The sequence below is a fragment of the Gymnogyps californianus genome, chromosome 11, assembly GCF_018139145.2.
Source record: "Gymnogyps californianus isolate 813 chromosome 11, ASM1813914v2, whole genome shotgun sequence".
NCBI classification, from domain to species: Eukaryota; Metazoa; Chordata; class Aves; order Accipitriformes; family Cathartidae; genus Gymnogyps; species Gymnogyps californianus.
This window is the reverse complement of record NC_059481.1, coordinates 17201511-17217564: the sequence shown is the minus strand read 5'-3', so window position 1 is coordinate 17217564 and position 16054 is coordinate 17201511. Positions and strand designations below refer to the sequence as shown.

The 16054-nt window shown below is 45.7% G+C and overlaps 1 protein-coding gene across 1 annotated transcript in view; it reads right to left on the bottom strand.

The window, feature by feature from the left end:
* SLCO3A1 (solute carrier organic anion transporter family member 3A1) overlaps positions 1–15498 on the bottom strand; it is a 147862-nt gene extending 132364 nt beyond the window's left edge. The window contains exon 1 of the mRNA XM_050903227.1: positions 15307–15498. Coding sequence (XP_050759184.1) covers positions 15307–15480 — 174 coding nt within the window. The 5' untranslated portion in view covers positions 15481–15498. The remainder of the gene's footprint in view (positions 1–15306) is intronic.
* Positions 15499–16054: the final 556 nt, after the last annotated feature.

Below are 16054 nucleotides of genomic sequence, written 5' to 3'. Positions count from 1 at the left end.
CAACACCCCGAGCTTGTCCCAAAGCCACACGAGCTGCTTGCTTATCCCCATCTCACACCCTGCAGCCCACACAAGAGCTGTCCGTGTCATCCTGCTTATTTGCTAAGTAACACCCTCCTACAAAGCTGTTCACAAACGACTCGTTTCTCCTTCCACGTTGTCTCTGTGCAGAGCCAAGGGTACGAACGGGAGCTGCGTGCCAGCTGCTGCCAAACTTCCCGTTGAAGAATTGGGCAGGTTGGGAGGTGAGCGCAGGGGGTTCGTGGTGTAAACAGACAACAAAATCTATTCCCATCTGAGAACCTGGTTATTATCTGAACATTTCCTGTGTGAAGAATGGGGGGTGGAAGTCGGAAAGGGCAGACTTGTGACATTTGCATGTTTAAGCTTGGCAATCCTGAGTACAACACAAGCCATGCAACTTTATATCCCGTACCATCATACCATCTCCCCATTTTGCCACTTCTCAAAGGTAGCAAGCCCCTCTCCTCCTGAATAGGAGGCAATTTACAAGTGTCTTTTAAAGTAACACACACAAAATAACGTATAGGTAATAAAAAAATTCTTAAAGAAAAATTAAATGGGAGATCTAGTTAGAGCTTGCAGATTTGTCATAGTCTCACTTGTCTCAATGTGTTCCCTGTAAAATGGAGATACAGACAACGAGATGTCTCACCAGGTGATTGGAGCTCTGTTCCTTGGATTCACTATGAAGTGAGCTATCAAAAAGCCAATGAACAAATGCATCTGCTGAGGCTGTACACACAGATGGCTGAATTTCACCCCTGTGTCCGCAGGATTAACAATAACCTGTGTCAGAGACAGGCACCAAGCAGCAGATGATGGGGTCCCCTCGCTGTAGAATCACCAGACCCTGCAAAAATTCAGTGAGCTCATGCAAGGAAAACTGAAGTCACCACCTCTTCCACATATCTACTGGAGTCTGATGTGAGCAAAAGCACAGTATGAGAGAGGTTCCCATGGAGGACCACTGCTGCTACAGCACGGGCACACCAAATTCTGGGAGGAATCCAGAACTCAGGCACTGCAGAATGGGAATGGTTTTGCATTCAATGTTCAACGCCAAGCCAGAGACATTGACTAACCAATTGGTTAGTGCAGCCAACATGAGTGCTATCTCTTTTCTCCTTATACTTTCTCAACCTCTGGTTTCTCTTAACCCTGATTTTGCAGGTGCATGACAGACTAGCCAGGACAAGAGCTGCACACGTGGCTGCAATATTCCCACCACCAGCAGGAAACTGTCACCTCCAGGTGCATTGCTCAAAGCCATGCTAAGCTTCACTGGGAGATACACAGCAAGCAAAGGGAAATGAAAGCCATATGCACAAAACCAAGCAAGACAAAGCCCCTGATACCTCAAAGTGTCCCATGCAGCCCCTGAGCATGGGTTTCTCAAACTGGGAGATGACACTAGCGGACCGATGGAGAACAGGGATGAGTCCAGTCCAGCTTGCAGGGGGGAAGCTGGAAAACTGGCACCTGCATTAGCCTGTCTGCAGATCACATTAACTGAGAGGGTTTGACTGGTGGAAGGATCATTCTTCATCCAGTCTCACTACCTGCTATGCTAGATCTTTTGTCTTCTTTAACCCAAGCCTATTAAAGTTTTCCTTGCAGCTCCATGCCAATTTTCTTCCCATCGCACATATCCTCCACAGCCGTCTCAAATCCCGTGTTTTCATCTCCTTCCACAGTTCTTCACTCATCCTTCACAGACAGCTTCTATATGAAGTTCATTCTCTTTATATTCAGCTTCTCCCTGGTTCCTGCATCCCCAAGGTACTAATTACAATACAACTTATTAGCCAGGCACGTAACATTTAGACTCTAAATTTGGCCTGCTTTAAATGAAGCTAGACACCACTGAAGCAGTTCACTGCAGTCAAGAATAGGGAAGGAGATTTTTCAAAAGCACTTTAGTGGCTTTGGAACAAGAGTCCCATTTTCAAAGAGACAGAGTAAGTCACTTTTGTCAATGAGAGTATGGCTCAGAAAGCACCTCTGAAAAATAATACCCTCAGGCTCTTTTAAAATCCATCACTACCAAAGAGCAAGTAAAGCAGTCCCGAGTAGCCTTTTCCTGTGAAGGCTCAAAAAGCAAAGGGCTAGATGCTTCAACCCTGTGGTTTCAGGCAGGTGTGAAGGAAGCAGGGATACCATTCAGCTGGCAACAACGCTGCATCATAGCTCAGGGCGAAGGGAGAAGCCTCACAGATCAACCACAGGTAGGATAACACAAAATTACCATCCCATTAATTAATTTCATTCAACTTACTATGGTAGCTGATAGAGACCTGGTTCAAGGTCCAAGCCAGGGTGCCTCTTTCATTCCAGTTACCGTCATTGTAGCAGCTGAGTGCCCATCATCCCAGCCCACAAGATGCCCATGAAGCCAGACAACACCATAGCTAGCACATTTGCTGATGGAGAGAAAAAGCCCAAAGAAGGCCTGGGGAAGTCCATGACAAAGCCAGGAAATAAACCCAAACATCCTTGGTCTGCATCTTCACCAGAAAATACAAATAGTAGTTGTTCCTCAGCCAACAAGCATTACACCATGGGCAAAGCTGTCCTCTCCCAAGTCCGCCACATATCACATTGTCCACATACAAATAACAGATTTCTCTGGGCATGAACATTAGTCTTGACCGATGAAGGGAGTCAGTTTGGACATGACAGCTCTGGACAGCCAGCTGCAAAGTAAGAGCCTGGCTTGAAAACATTACCCATGTGCGGCAGGAATGTTGCTCTGTCCCTGCCAAGATGCCACCATCAACAGAATCTGCCTAGCCAGTATTGGCTCAGAGGAAACAAGTTGCTGTTCCCCCATCATTTAATCTCTCACTTGCGTGAGCAGCAGGGGCAAGGGAGAGGGCAGGGAAATACACAGTGACACGGACTCCTGGAAACATTCCATGAACTTAATTTTTTGTGATGCTGTCTGGATACCAAGAGTTCTGAGCTTAATCAGGATGCTGAGAATCAAATTGAAAGTGTCTGAATCTATACACTATGCACCATAGGGGGCAAATAAAGGAGAAAGCAAAGGTCATTTTAGTTTCAACTTGCATTTCCAGTGTAGCAAAGTTCTGTGCACCTCTTAAAGGTCCCATACCTTGAAGCCTCAGTGCGATGCCTAACAGAAATCCATAATGTTTCGGTCAAATTCGACACTGGAGTAACCAGACACACTCCATTCATGCCAAAAGGCACTGTTAGCTAAACCAGAAGACCCCACTTTGCCACGGGTCATGTGCAGAACATTTTTGTTCATTTTGGCCAACCACCCCCGCAAACAGTAATGCCATCTCAGAGCAAGTCATTTTGAAGATGGGGACACAGAAGTATTGAGCTGGGACATTACAGGAAAGCCTGGGGAAAAAGCTTCCCGACATGAGACCATACAACCTTATACTGATTCCCAGACTCACTGTGGCTTCCACAAGAAAGAAATCCAATTCAATGAAGCCATATAATGACTGTTTGCTGCAGCCCCACTTGAAGGACTTTCTCCATATGTAAAAGGAGCTCTCCAAGAAGTTAAATTCTGCCTTCCTACCTCCATCCCAGACTCTCCCACTCTCCCTCCCTTGACTCAAAATCCCAACTATGCAGAGTCCTCAACTGGTTTCAAGCCCTGACCCTGAAGAAACAAAAATCTTGTGTCCTGGATGAAAACAAGCCAGTTTCTCCTGCCAGCAACCCTCTGGTCCCAGCAATGCAGTGAAAGCAGAGAGAACTTCGCATCCAGATTTACCTCCGAGCTGTTACCCTGCTAACCAGTTGCTCACTGGATACCTGCCCACAAAATACCAAAGATGCAGCTTATTAATGTGGGAGCATCTTGAAAACTCAGATAATGACATGGGATCCTGGGAACTGTTCAGAGATATACTTCAAGAGTTTGTAATTTGAAAATGGCACAGAACTGATTCTAGAGGCTGCATCCAATATTTCCCAAGAGTCATTATACACAACTACAGTAATTCATTAGGGATCTGTTTAAATAAGAAGGCAAAATAAAAATTCTGGCAAAAAGCTTGTCCAGCATTGAATTAAGCTGAATGATTCAAATCAATAAATGCCATCTCAACTACGAGAGGCTACACCATAAGCCCCAAATGCTTCCACAAGACACAGAGAGAAGAAATTTGAAACTTCTGCCTTCTTGGTAAGAGCTAGCACTGAGATTAAGAGCAACACAGCAGCAGCCTTGATGCATCCTAATCCACAGAAAACACTGGACTTCTGTACAGGGCCAGCATTTGAGAAAGCTTGTACAGTTGCGCCAAATGACACAGCAAACCCACAAAGCTGTGCCTCTAGCACATGGCTTGCTAGTGTGGCTTAACTTCAATAGCCATCGAATAACTCCCAAGCTGTTTTTGGAATCCATTCATTCAGAGAGATTTGTCAATGCAGAAGTGGCCTCAATTGAGCAAATAAACTCTTGGAAGTGAACGGTTTATCTAGCTCCATGGAATACTTGAAATCTTCCCTTTTCAGCCTTTGCTCTCCAGTTCATTAAAGTTGGTAGGTTTGAATCTCAAAGACTATGGAAAAGCTTTTCAGTAACCCCAAGCCAGCTCCCTTGATACAATTTTTTTAATAGTATTAAATATCACAGATTATAGCAAGAGAAGAAACAGAAAACAAACCCCAACCTCGACTAGCATCATAGCACTGTGACCCAAGGGCTCAAGCTAGCCGTGTGGTTTTTGATACCACCTTTTGATGACAGAAATACAAACTTGGGGCCAAAGCAACCCTCTTTGGACTGAAGCTGGAGAACACGAGATGTGGCAGATGCCTGCAGGAAACACAACTGAGCTCGGTGGGCGTTCACTGCACTGAGCACCTCGGACGAGACTGACTACAGGATCACCCAAACTGGCTGATATTACAAAACTAACATCACTGCCCTTCACAAACAAGCACCCCTAGACAAGGCATCGCTTCAGCTAACGCTCCTGTCCCTCAGCCAGCAGCTGCGCTGACTTCAGACATAAGGACCTGCATTATAACTAGCCATAGGCAGCAGGAAACAAAGTGTGCATCTCATGCAGAGGCTGAAAGGCCCATTGTAATTAACCACTCTCGGCCCGGTACGTTGAACAAGACAAAAACAAAAACCACAGTTTTCTTTTGCTGGTAAGCCCTAAAAATGCTGCCTACTATTTCTCATAAAGAGCCTATACGCCCAACGCTTTCTCTGCCCATCACACAAACCACAGCACTTGGCAGAGGCTATGGGGAAGGCTAATTCCCACAATAATCAAATTTTACAGACAACGCCTGCAGGACAGAAAGAATATCACCGTGTTTTAGTTGCACAGACACGTGTTTCTCCTTGGGCTGAACCTGCTTGCTGCCCAGTGGCACACCACAAAAAACAGTGACTGACCACCAAGTGCAGACAGGATCCAAGCACAGGGAAAACCATTTATCCAATGCCAGCCAATATTTCTGCAAAGAGCACGTCAGTGCTCAAACATGATTAACGGTTTACTTTAGCTCATGGGCAAGGGCGGATGCTCTCCCAGTAGAGTGCAGCGAGCATCCAATGGAGACATGCTCCCAGTGAGCCTGGGAAGAAGGGGTGGGATGCAGGGAAGGTGGTGTTTTAATTTTTGCCTTTGTTTTAAACATCCAAACCTATTTTAATTGACAATAAAAATTAATTTTCCCCAGGTCAAGTCTGTTTAACCCCTGACAGTAATTGCTAGTCTTTATCTCAGCCCACGAGCTTTTTCACCTGATTTTCTGACCCCTCCCTGTGGAGGAGGGGAGAGAGCGGCTGGGTGGGCGTCTGGCTGCAGTCCAAGGTTAACCCACCACAATACCTCACCAAGCAAGGTGGATACTCTTTCAAAGAGAACAGTTAAAGGTTTAAGAACAACTTGGTGAAAATCGCGTTACTAAACCATGACAAACAGCTCTTCCTGCAGCTCAGAGGAACAATAAGAAGCAAGCCATAGGACTGAAAAACTGGAAATCTAAACTCAAGTTTTTCCTCTTTAAAAATCAAGACGTAGTTATATATTGTTATTTTTCTGCTGTTTCCCAGTTACAGGGAAAGAAAGGATCAACCCCTAATTTGGCATCTCAATACATCATGCAACACTCAAACCGTGTCAGGATGAGAAGTAAGCATGTTTCCAGCAGATGAAAGTCATTAGCACGGCACAACAAGCAGCAGGACACCACTGGGGGCATTTCTACTTCATATTTTTCAAAATAATTTTCTTTTAGTCAGTATTTTTAGCCTCTCTTTTGGAAGCTTCAAATGCTGCCCCTCTTCTCCCTTGACATTTCTCAGTATAGACGTGTATGCGTACATACAGGTCTGGTATTATTCAGAGGTGCAGAGGACTTGTCCTGCTACTGTACCAAGCAAGGCACATGCCGGTCCTCCTGCAGCCTTTCAGAGATTCCCTTTAAGCCAAAGCGTGAGGTTTGGCCCACACTACAGCATCATAACGCTCCCAAGCAACTCTCTGGTCTACTGCTAGTGATGTGCCAAACTATGTTTGCACGAAGCTGAGGAGAGAAGTAGAAAGAGGTACCAGCTATTTCACATCCTCCTTTTCAGAAATAAAAAACAAGAACCCCAAAACAACCTTTTTGCAACTCTTCCTGTTGAAGTTCTACTGGAGAAAACAAAGACCATTCATTGTTTAACACTATGGGTTGCAATCCTATGAAGTTCTGGTGTTTTCTCACTCCCCGTTATCCCTTTGGAGAATTAAAAGGATGAAACAAACCTGAAACTACAGAAAACTCAGAACTGTCCTGATACGGCAAACATACCCATCACTGCTATCCTCTGGCCATCGTGCGTTTGAATGTAGGTGCTCCCTGCCAGCTGAGAGCATGCAAAGCTCCACCTAATACAGGTTCCAAGTAGACTCCAGGAAAAATACATACTTTTCACCTTACATAAATTTATAGAATAATTCATCTGGTTTAGGAACATAGAGGGCACCACTACCTGGCACCTCGACTGTAAAGCAGTTCCACGTCATTTCATTCGATTCTTCAGGCATTAAAATGTTAAGTATCACCTTAAAATACACATATACAACATACACTTCAAGGCTGTTTCTTATATATTGACCCAAACCCAATGCTGATTTCAATTCAGCCAAAAATCTAACTTGGGGGGGGGGGGGAATACCACTATACATTTTTAAAAATGAAAAGTGAAATGTTTCTGAAAGGTTTCTGTATCCTTCCGCACACACACCCCACAACTCTTTCCAAACAGCCAAGCTTTCTTTCAGTTTCTTTGTGGTAGAGTTTGTAGTTGCCTTTTTATTAGGGGAAAAAAAAAATAGAGAAAATGTTAGATTCTGATGCAAACATCAAAGCACAGAAAAAAACTTGAAAGCAAATCTGCCATAGTTGCTTCAGAAACCACAATGCTGGGTGAGTCACAAAGACCTCAATTCAACTGAATTATCCAGGTTCCTTCAAAAACTTCACTGTCATTTTATGGATCACCATAAAACTGAATTTTAAGTCTTTTCCACTTTCAGTAAACTAAGGCATTATGAATTATACAGGTGAACAGCACAGTAAGTGTTTTAAAAGGACATTTAAATATTAAAAATAAGATAATTCCAGCAATTCTTGCCCAGAAAACAGATCACTGTGGCATGGAAAAACAACTTCTGTGCTCCCACACCTGTCCTCACAGCCACTTATCTAAAAGTCACTGGGCCTGCAAACATGCAGAAATCATCCATGCGATAGCTGCAGACACCAAAAAGATAAAGGTGTTAAAAAAGTATAGGGAAATCAGCTGGCTGCTTGGTGAGAAGAAAGGATACTATGAAGGAAGAGCCAACAGAGAGGAAAAACAAAAACGAAACCAAAGCAAATTGCTTTTATTCTTCTTGAACCATAGAAAATAAACAACAGTTATGATAGATATTCAAGCAAACCTGAAATAAAGATTTTGTTTTTATGCTGCAAGCAGTCATCTAAAATTATTGAGTGTGTTCAGGCACTGCTGCAATACGAGCCCCAACAAAAGATCTTCAATACAATGGGCACTGGGCAACAGCAGAAGGAGGGAGCCTGCCTCCCTCACTTCAGTAAGGGTTATTTAGTCATCAAAATGCAGAATCACATTCGGAATAAGGCTGGAAAGGAGAAAGTTGCTAACTAGAGAGCTTAAGAAATCTGATTTTAGTTCTGAGGTCTTTCCTAGATTTGCTAAGCGAGGAGGGGCAGATCCAGTCATACCTGTACTGTAGGTCGTCATCTCTACATGATTGCAACTGCATCCCCACTTAAAATCTGGGAAAAAGGAACAGTTCCTTTTCTCCATGCTTTGATCCATCCACTCAAACTGAAACACCTTGGATGCAGGGATCATCTCTCTAAACATTACAGACTGCTTCCCGTAACTGGGCAGAGCCCTCCCAGCACCGATCGGAAGAAGTGCCAGACACTCCAGGAACTCCCTAAACAGCTTGCTATCGCTATTGATTGTATTGATAGTGTATGAAGCATGGCAGTGTGAAATCCCTACTTAGTGGAGCAGGCAATGCTATTTGCATTGCAGTATGCATCTACAAAGAGACAGAGAGTCTAGTGGTTGCTCCAAGGTGACCTGGAGACGGGACTCTTGGGGTTCTAGTCCTGGTTTTGCTGCAGAGTTATAATGAAACCTTGTAAATCAAAATCAGCGGCCCATTTTTCTATGCAACGGGAAAAATTAATTCTTCCGAACTTCACTGCAGCACTTAAAGGAGTTACTACACAAAGTATTATCATGTGTTTATTTAAACTTCCTTGGATGATGCTTAAAATACATCACTTTGCAGCTTCATCTGGTGTTGATCAGAAGACAAAGCTATGCCAATTCATCCAAGCTGCAACCTCACCCACTATCTTGCTACCGTGAAGGAATGAGACCAAGGAGTGTACAAGTAAGGAAACATTTTAGATTATTATACACAGAGGACAAATTCTTCTTGATGAATTGCAGAATAACTCTTTTGAAGCAATAAATTTACACTGCTGTAGCAGAACAGAAGCTGGCTTTTGGTCTTTTACAATATCCTGAAAGTAGGGGAAAAGAAAGCCCATGCAACCTGAGAGACACCCCTTTCTGGGAAACAGGGAGTATCTGCTCTCCCTTGCAGAGAAGGAGAGGGATCACAGTTCAACTGAGCCCTCTCTGGGACAGGGACTACATTACTATTTAGAGTCACACTGCATAAAGTTACTGAGTAAGAACAACACAGACTTTCTGACCAATGTATTCTCTGATCTAACTCAAGATCCCGTTAAACCTCAGCTGCATTAATACTGCAGGCCATTAAAACTCAGAGAGCTAGTTGTCACAGGCACACCACAAATGCTAAAGGGATTCTGGAAGCAAAGGCTGGCCAAAAGAAATGAGACATTGGTTTTACGATGGATCATAACATTTCTAACAGGCTGCTCTTTATTTCAGGGCTTACAAATATCACTTGGCCCTTACAGAGAAAAAGAAGAACTGCCAAACTTTCTGCCAATAATAATAAAAGAATTAAATGCTAAAATCAATTAGTTCACACTCTTACACATCAAGTGCATTTTGCCTTTAAATGCATTTAACCAAGCAGGCACGAGATTGTAAGTTTGGATTTACTCTGCAAATGGCACACAGTATATAATGTAAGAGATAAACATGTTGTTATCTCTACACCATTTCATCTATTAGTAGTAGATAAAAGAAAACTTTAAACCAAAGTATAAATGCCAGATACTCACAAACCTTCCTGGTACTCAAAAATCCAACCTACACCTGGATCAGAATTTGTTTCTACTAATTTATATAAAGTTTTTATGTTAAGGAGTCAATGCCACACTCCCGACCCAAGCCCCACAGGAGTCTGAAGGCATCAGAACCCAGAGCTGGATCTGGTTTCTCCTCCACCCTGCAGTCAGAGACCCAAAAAACATCAAAAGCCTTCTTAGAGAAGAAATATGAATGTAGTCAAAAGAGCTAGTTTAGAATAACTTTCTGTGCAACTCAGCTGCAAAACAGACAATATTCTCTAATGGGAAAGGCATACTAGAAACAACTTTCCAGAAATAACATTGCCAGCAAAGATATATTAAGGGAAAATGAACTGTAAGCAATAACCAGCCAATGCTTGGCAATCTTCATCCTCACTAAAACATTTATTTTCACTCCATGGTTTTTTTTTTTCCCCTTAAATACCCCAGTGACAAATAAATTATGAGCATTACAGCTAATTTATTACTCAGCACTGCTGAGGATGGAAAGAAAAAAAAAAAGGACAGCAGTATTTAAAAGCCGATTCTTATTCTAGGAAAATAAATACTTTGATAAAAACAATAATAAATTCAATGGGGGAAAACTGCTCTTGCAGTTAAGTCACTGGACTGAAGCACCTGAAACTGGAATTCCTTATTCTGCCAGACTCTTCTCTGCCCATGCCTAAGCTATTTGGGGTCTGCTGCTGTTAACCAAGCAAAACCTTTATCAATAGCTTCAGCAACAGAATTAAACTCTTAATCTCTGCCTCAGTTTTCCCACCTGAAACATTTCTCCCACCCAGTCTACTCAGACTGTAAATACTCAGGGGCAAATTCTATTGTACAGCACCAAGCACAACAGAAAGCTTTGAAGCACTGCAGTACTCCTATATGGTCTTTAATGACATCCTCCATGCAGACGTCTCCACTGACTTCAAGGAGGGTTTGACTGGGTCTCTACAACAGGAGAAAACTGCTTTCTGTAACAGGAAAACAATATTGTATTTGTCACATTTAACACATGAGGGGAAGGGGCGGCGCACCAAAGCAACTGAAAAATCCAAGAGCCAAATTCTGCTCTTAATCCCTGGTGTCCATCTCACAGGACCCCTATTTCTGTTTGTTCCAGCACAAACCCTTTGATTAACTTCTCTGTTTATCTTTAATACTTTTTTTTTTCCTGAATACGGAATTTTAAAGTTTTCATTAATATCCCAAACCCCAGTAGCAATAAAACTGAAGGAGCGTGTCTCAGAGATCACATAAGCACACACAAACTCACCTGGACTCACTCAGAACTATTTTTACCGCAGATATGTTAAGAGGGCGTTTGCAAGCTGCAGTCAAACACTGCTACACGGGCAAAGCTCTAGCCGGTAAGTTAAGCATGGCTCAAAAGTTTTCATTCAGCAAAACAAGAAACAATTTGGCATTCTTTCCCACGCAAACACCAATGCACCCTCCTTGGGAGGGACCAATTATTTTCCTTTCCATCTCATGCTCAGGCCAGTCATCCTCTATCACTTGATAAAACACATGAATAGCTGCATTCAAAGCTGCAGCAAACAGAGACATCTCAGTAAAGCTCTGTAAAAACAGCTATCCGGAGCACACCAAATAACTGTTTCTCAATGCGCTTCCCATATGCATGCCCTTTATCTAAAGAAGCCCGTGACTTTGGCAGATGTTGGATGCTTGCAACTAGGTCAGTTCGAACTGGAGCGAGCCGAGGCTAAAGGCTAAGGAGAGAAAATTAAATTGCGCTCCTGCTCCACAAACTGTGGCTGTCAAACCGAGAGCTCTTTGCCTTCTGCTAAAGCAATGATTTCACCACTGGCTAGGCAAAAGATTTGACTGGCAGGGTGATGAAATGCCTCGGCGATAAACCGTCAGGAGCACTTGGAACGTTATTACCAGTTAAAATATTCCAAAATATAATGCATGTAGGAATTCAGGGGTGGGGGGGACAGGGAGGGAAGTGTTGCCAAGGTATGTGAATCAGCCTTATCAAAATCCTCATTGCTGCACGGTCGGCATGACTGATCACACTGCTGCATTCACCTGAAAGGCACAAGGCTCCGGCTGGAAAACGGCGGTTCCAGCCTTTCCTTCCTGGTGCCATCTGCACCAGTAACGCTCGGCTCTTTAATCCGTGGACCTACGCTGCAGGAGAGCAACCGGGGGTGGAAATCATCTGGGCTTTTAAAAGTTGCTGTGAAAACCCTGAGTAACTTCTGCAGCAGGAATGCCTGCAGACTACAAGCAGCATTTTCCCTGCTGCCACTGCAGTTGCTGGGAAATTCAAGTTTCCAAAAGCACGCAGGAGTAATTAGATGAAGCCAAATAAATGCATACACAAAACCTTATGAGAATATGCAAATAATAGGGTGTATTCAGCAGCCCCAGAAATTAAGGCAGCAGCACAGGCTTGCATTTGCATAAACTATGCAGGATATGGCACAAAGTGATTTTGGAACATGTGCATTTTGCAAACAGCAAGCGAAATAATTGACAAATATTTTGGAACATGATATTGCTCAAATACTCCCTAAAACGTCACATGAAGAACCTCAGAGACGCTGTACTAATTAACCATAGACATCTACTGTTGGCATCCTGGGGTATTTTCACTGCTGAGTTCTGTGGGAAAAGAATTGGACTTTATAGATTTTTATCAGCATTTATTATTTATAAAGCCCTGTTGGCAAGCACAATGTTTTATGAACAAATAAAAGTGAATGATCTTTGCTTCAAAACCACATAATGAATGAATGTATACTTTGTACATATATTCAAGTGGGCGCTGCTAGTTTATTGTGCAGCGAACATGGAAAAAAGAAGGTTTTACATCTCTAAAAAGAAATAACAATATCCACTTCTAAATGTACTGACATGAAAGCTAGGCCCAATCAAAACTGAGCTCTTCAATCAATCCTAAGAAGCCAAGCCCCTGCCTTGTTTTCTTAACAAGCTGAGTTTTTGCCCTCATGGTCTCTCTGTGCAGAGCAAGGCAGACAAAAACCAAGGAAACCAACTTGTCACCGTATAAGGCGAAAAAAGGTTTCTCTTCCTGAGTTACAAATAACCAGGGAAAGTCACACATGTGGCCAAGCAAAGCAGAAGTATGAATACAGTACTCGCTCACTGCTGACAGGCTAAAATTAGTAGCTTATTCAACTGCCCAGAACTACACACTGTGTCTGTCCTCTGCAGCATCTCCCTATTTGTCTGCTTTTCTGTTTGCTCTCTGCTTTGTCTCGCCTGCTAATTTGTCCCTTGGGGAGCAGCCCGGCACGCCACCACCGAGCCCCACAGCCCTTGCTCATCCCTGAGCCTGAGTAAATGAATATCCACTTGCAGTTACACCTGGGCAACTCTGCAGTGCCTCCACTGATTTCACCCCAAGACAGCACCTGAGAACAGCACTTGGCCCCATGGGACACTCAGTCTGCAAAAAACAATTAGGTCCTCCACACTTTCCACCAAGCATCTTTCCTGCTCCTGCTTTCACTCCCCCACGACACCTGTAAGCACAGCGCTCATCCAGATTCACTTTAAGCACAGATTTACCCTCCAAAGATAATTCCACATTTGCATCTGTTCACTGTACGAAGAGCTGCGTGCTATTTGCAATGACGGCAGATAAATTATACAGGGAACGGAGGAACACTTGCCCAGTGCAGCTGGGCCACTGCTTATGCATGCTGGGGATTGTTGTGAGTTTAGTTTTCTTTTTTTCTTCCCCCCACTGACCAGTTGTCTGTTACTGTTTGTGGATCGGGCTGGCCATGGGGGCATGATGTCATGCTGGTCAGCATACAGTCCTGGAGAATGGCAGAGGGTAGAGACAGCAGCACCTCAGTCGAGTTAACCCCTTGGAGGAGGGAGGTAGGACTCCCGAGAATCATGAGAGCAGCAGTGTTTTCCAGCTGGCGGGGCTGGGGCACGTGAAACACTTCAAAGGAGCGAGAGGGAGCAAGCGTGCTACTCCGGTACAAAGCACGCCACAAGAGTTGGGGAAAACAGGAAAAGAAATGCTAAACTGGTGAGGAGACAGCAACACAAAAGAGTTTGAGGAAAATGCCATACTAGGGACTATTACTGTTGATCCTATGCTCAGACACTGTAGCGAAGCGTGCCAATATACAGTCCTCTAGCAGATCTATGCATTTCCAGCATGCTGGTGCCCACCGGGTGACATCACCTCAGTGGGCTCTTCCTTGGCCATTACTTTGACGAAGGATTGTCCCACACTCATTCATGCTGACAGCTCATTTTGCAGGTAGCTCATTGGAAACAATATATTTACTTACTAAGGTGCTACTCATATAAGAGACATGCCCCTGTCTGGCTCCTACAAATTAAGTGATATCCACCTATACTCACATAGGGTATAGAATTGCTGAATTTGTCTCAACAGATGTGATGTAGTTTCCTCTGGAATTACAAATATGTTCCAAACTAAACTAACATGTTTTATTATATGGAGATGACTGCTAATTTCCATTTCATATTAATAGGGAATATTAACCATGGTTAGTTTAGCCACATACCTTGAAAAATTATAGATCACGTTCAGTACAAATTTGCATAAGTAGTCTGAGCTTGTGAGAGAGGAGCAGTGCTAAATACTGAATACAAGTATTCCGAATGCGGAGATCTTACACTTACTGTATAATATATTACATGTATGGCCTCAAAAAGCCTCAGAGATTATGAATACATTTCTTCCCCATGGCAACTATAATTCTCAAATCCAGCAACCTATTTTGAGAAATTTAAATCGACTATACACTTACATCTGCTGGAAGAAGAACACTTCGTTTTCACAGGCTGCCTCTCTCGGTGCATACTCAAAGGCACAAGCACAGCCGTATGGACATCTTTCCAACTCTTCTACTACAGTTCTGCCTCTGACACCAGATCTCACTATGCGGATTCAGGGCAAAGTCTTATTTTGACTGTTCTCTACCTGACACCAAGACTTACGGGGCTGCTGTGCTTAACACCGCTGCATCACTTGAAGAGGACAAGGAAAATTAGTAACGCGGGAGGCATGAAGTAAATGCCCCACTAGATTTCCTTGGTATTTATTCAGTATAAACTGGAAAGGCTGGCATTTGATCCGAGTTAGCGGCCAGCTCGGAAACTAGCAGCAGTGACAAGCCAGCCCGCATGCACACCCGTGCACCGGGGTTTCGGGAGTCCAGGGGACCGGCTGCAGAAGTTACCGCCGCACACGCGAGAGGGACGGCAGAAGGGTAACCCCTCAGCACTGCTGAGTCATTTAAGCCGTGAAACGCTGGGCTGGTGTAAAACCCACCCGGGGGTGGGGTGGGGGGGCTGCCCGCCGAGCTGCCCCGGCTGCGAGGAAACTTCCCCTCCACTTCTGCCGGCGCATCCCCCGCTCCCGCGGCGCGCCCCCCGCCCGGCAGCGCCTCAGCCCCGCCGCGCCGGCTCGGCAGGTAGCGCGGGGGGCTCCGCGGGCCGGCTCCCACTCACCAGGTAGGCTCCCACCGTGCCCTGGGCCAGCATCAGGGCGCACTCGGACACCAGGAAGAGCTGGATGCTGGAGAAGCAGGAGACCTTCCTCCGCCGCCTCCGCTGCCGCGGCGCGCCGGCCCCCGGGAGCTCGCTGCCGCCGCCGCCGCCCGCCGAGCCCCGCTTCCCCGGCATCCTCCCGGGCACCGCCGCCGCGGGATGGCGGGCCCCGCGGCTGCTCCGCGCCTTCCTCCTCCTCCTCCTCCTCCTTCTCCTCGGGGTGCCAATCACAGCGGCAGCCCGCGGCGGCTGCCTCTCCGCCCGCGGGCTGCTGCCATGGCCAGCTCGCCGCCGCCTCCACCTCCTCCTCTCTTCTCTCCTCCCCTCGCCTTGCCGCGCTCCCTCTCTCCGCCGGCCCCGCGCAGGCCGGATCCGCGCCCCCGCCGGCGAGGGGCGGGGGGAAAGCGCAGGGCTGGGGCTGGCGCCGGCGGAGGCTCCGCGGCGGGAGGGGCGGCCCCGTCCCGGGATACGCGCCGGGCGGCGCGGCACGGCCGGCTCTTATGGCCGCGGGAGGGGGCGGCAGCCGCAACACCCCCCCCCCTCCGCCCCCCGGCTGCCCCCCTGGGCCGGCTCCTCCCGGTGCGGGGCCGGAGCCCGCAAGCAGAGGGAGCGGACAAGGTTGCCGCACGGGCCTGGAAGTTTTTCACGCAGGTTGAGGGCAAGACGCCCCCAAATAGGCCCGGCCCGCACCTCCTTCCTGGCGTCCCCC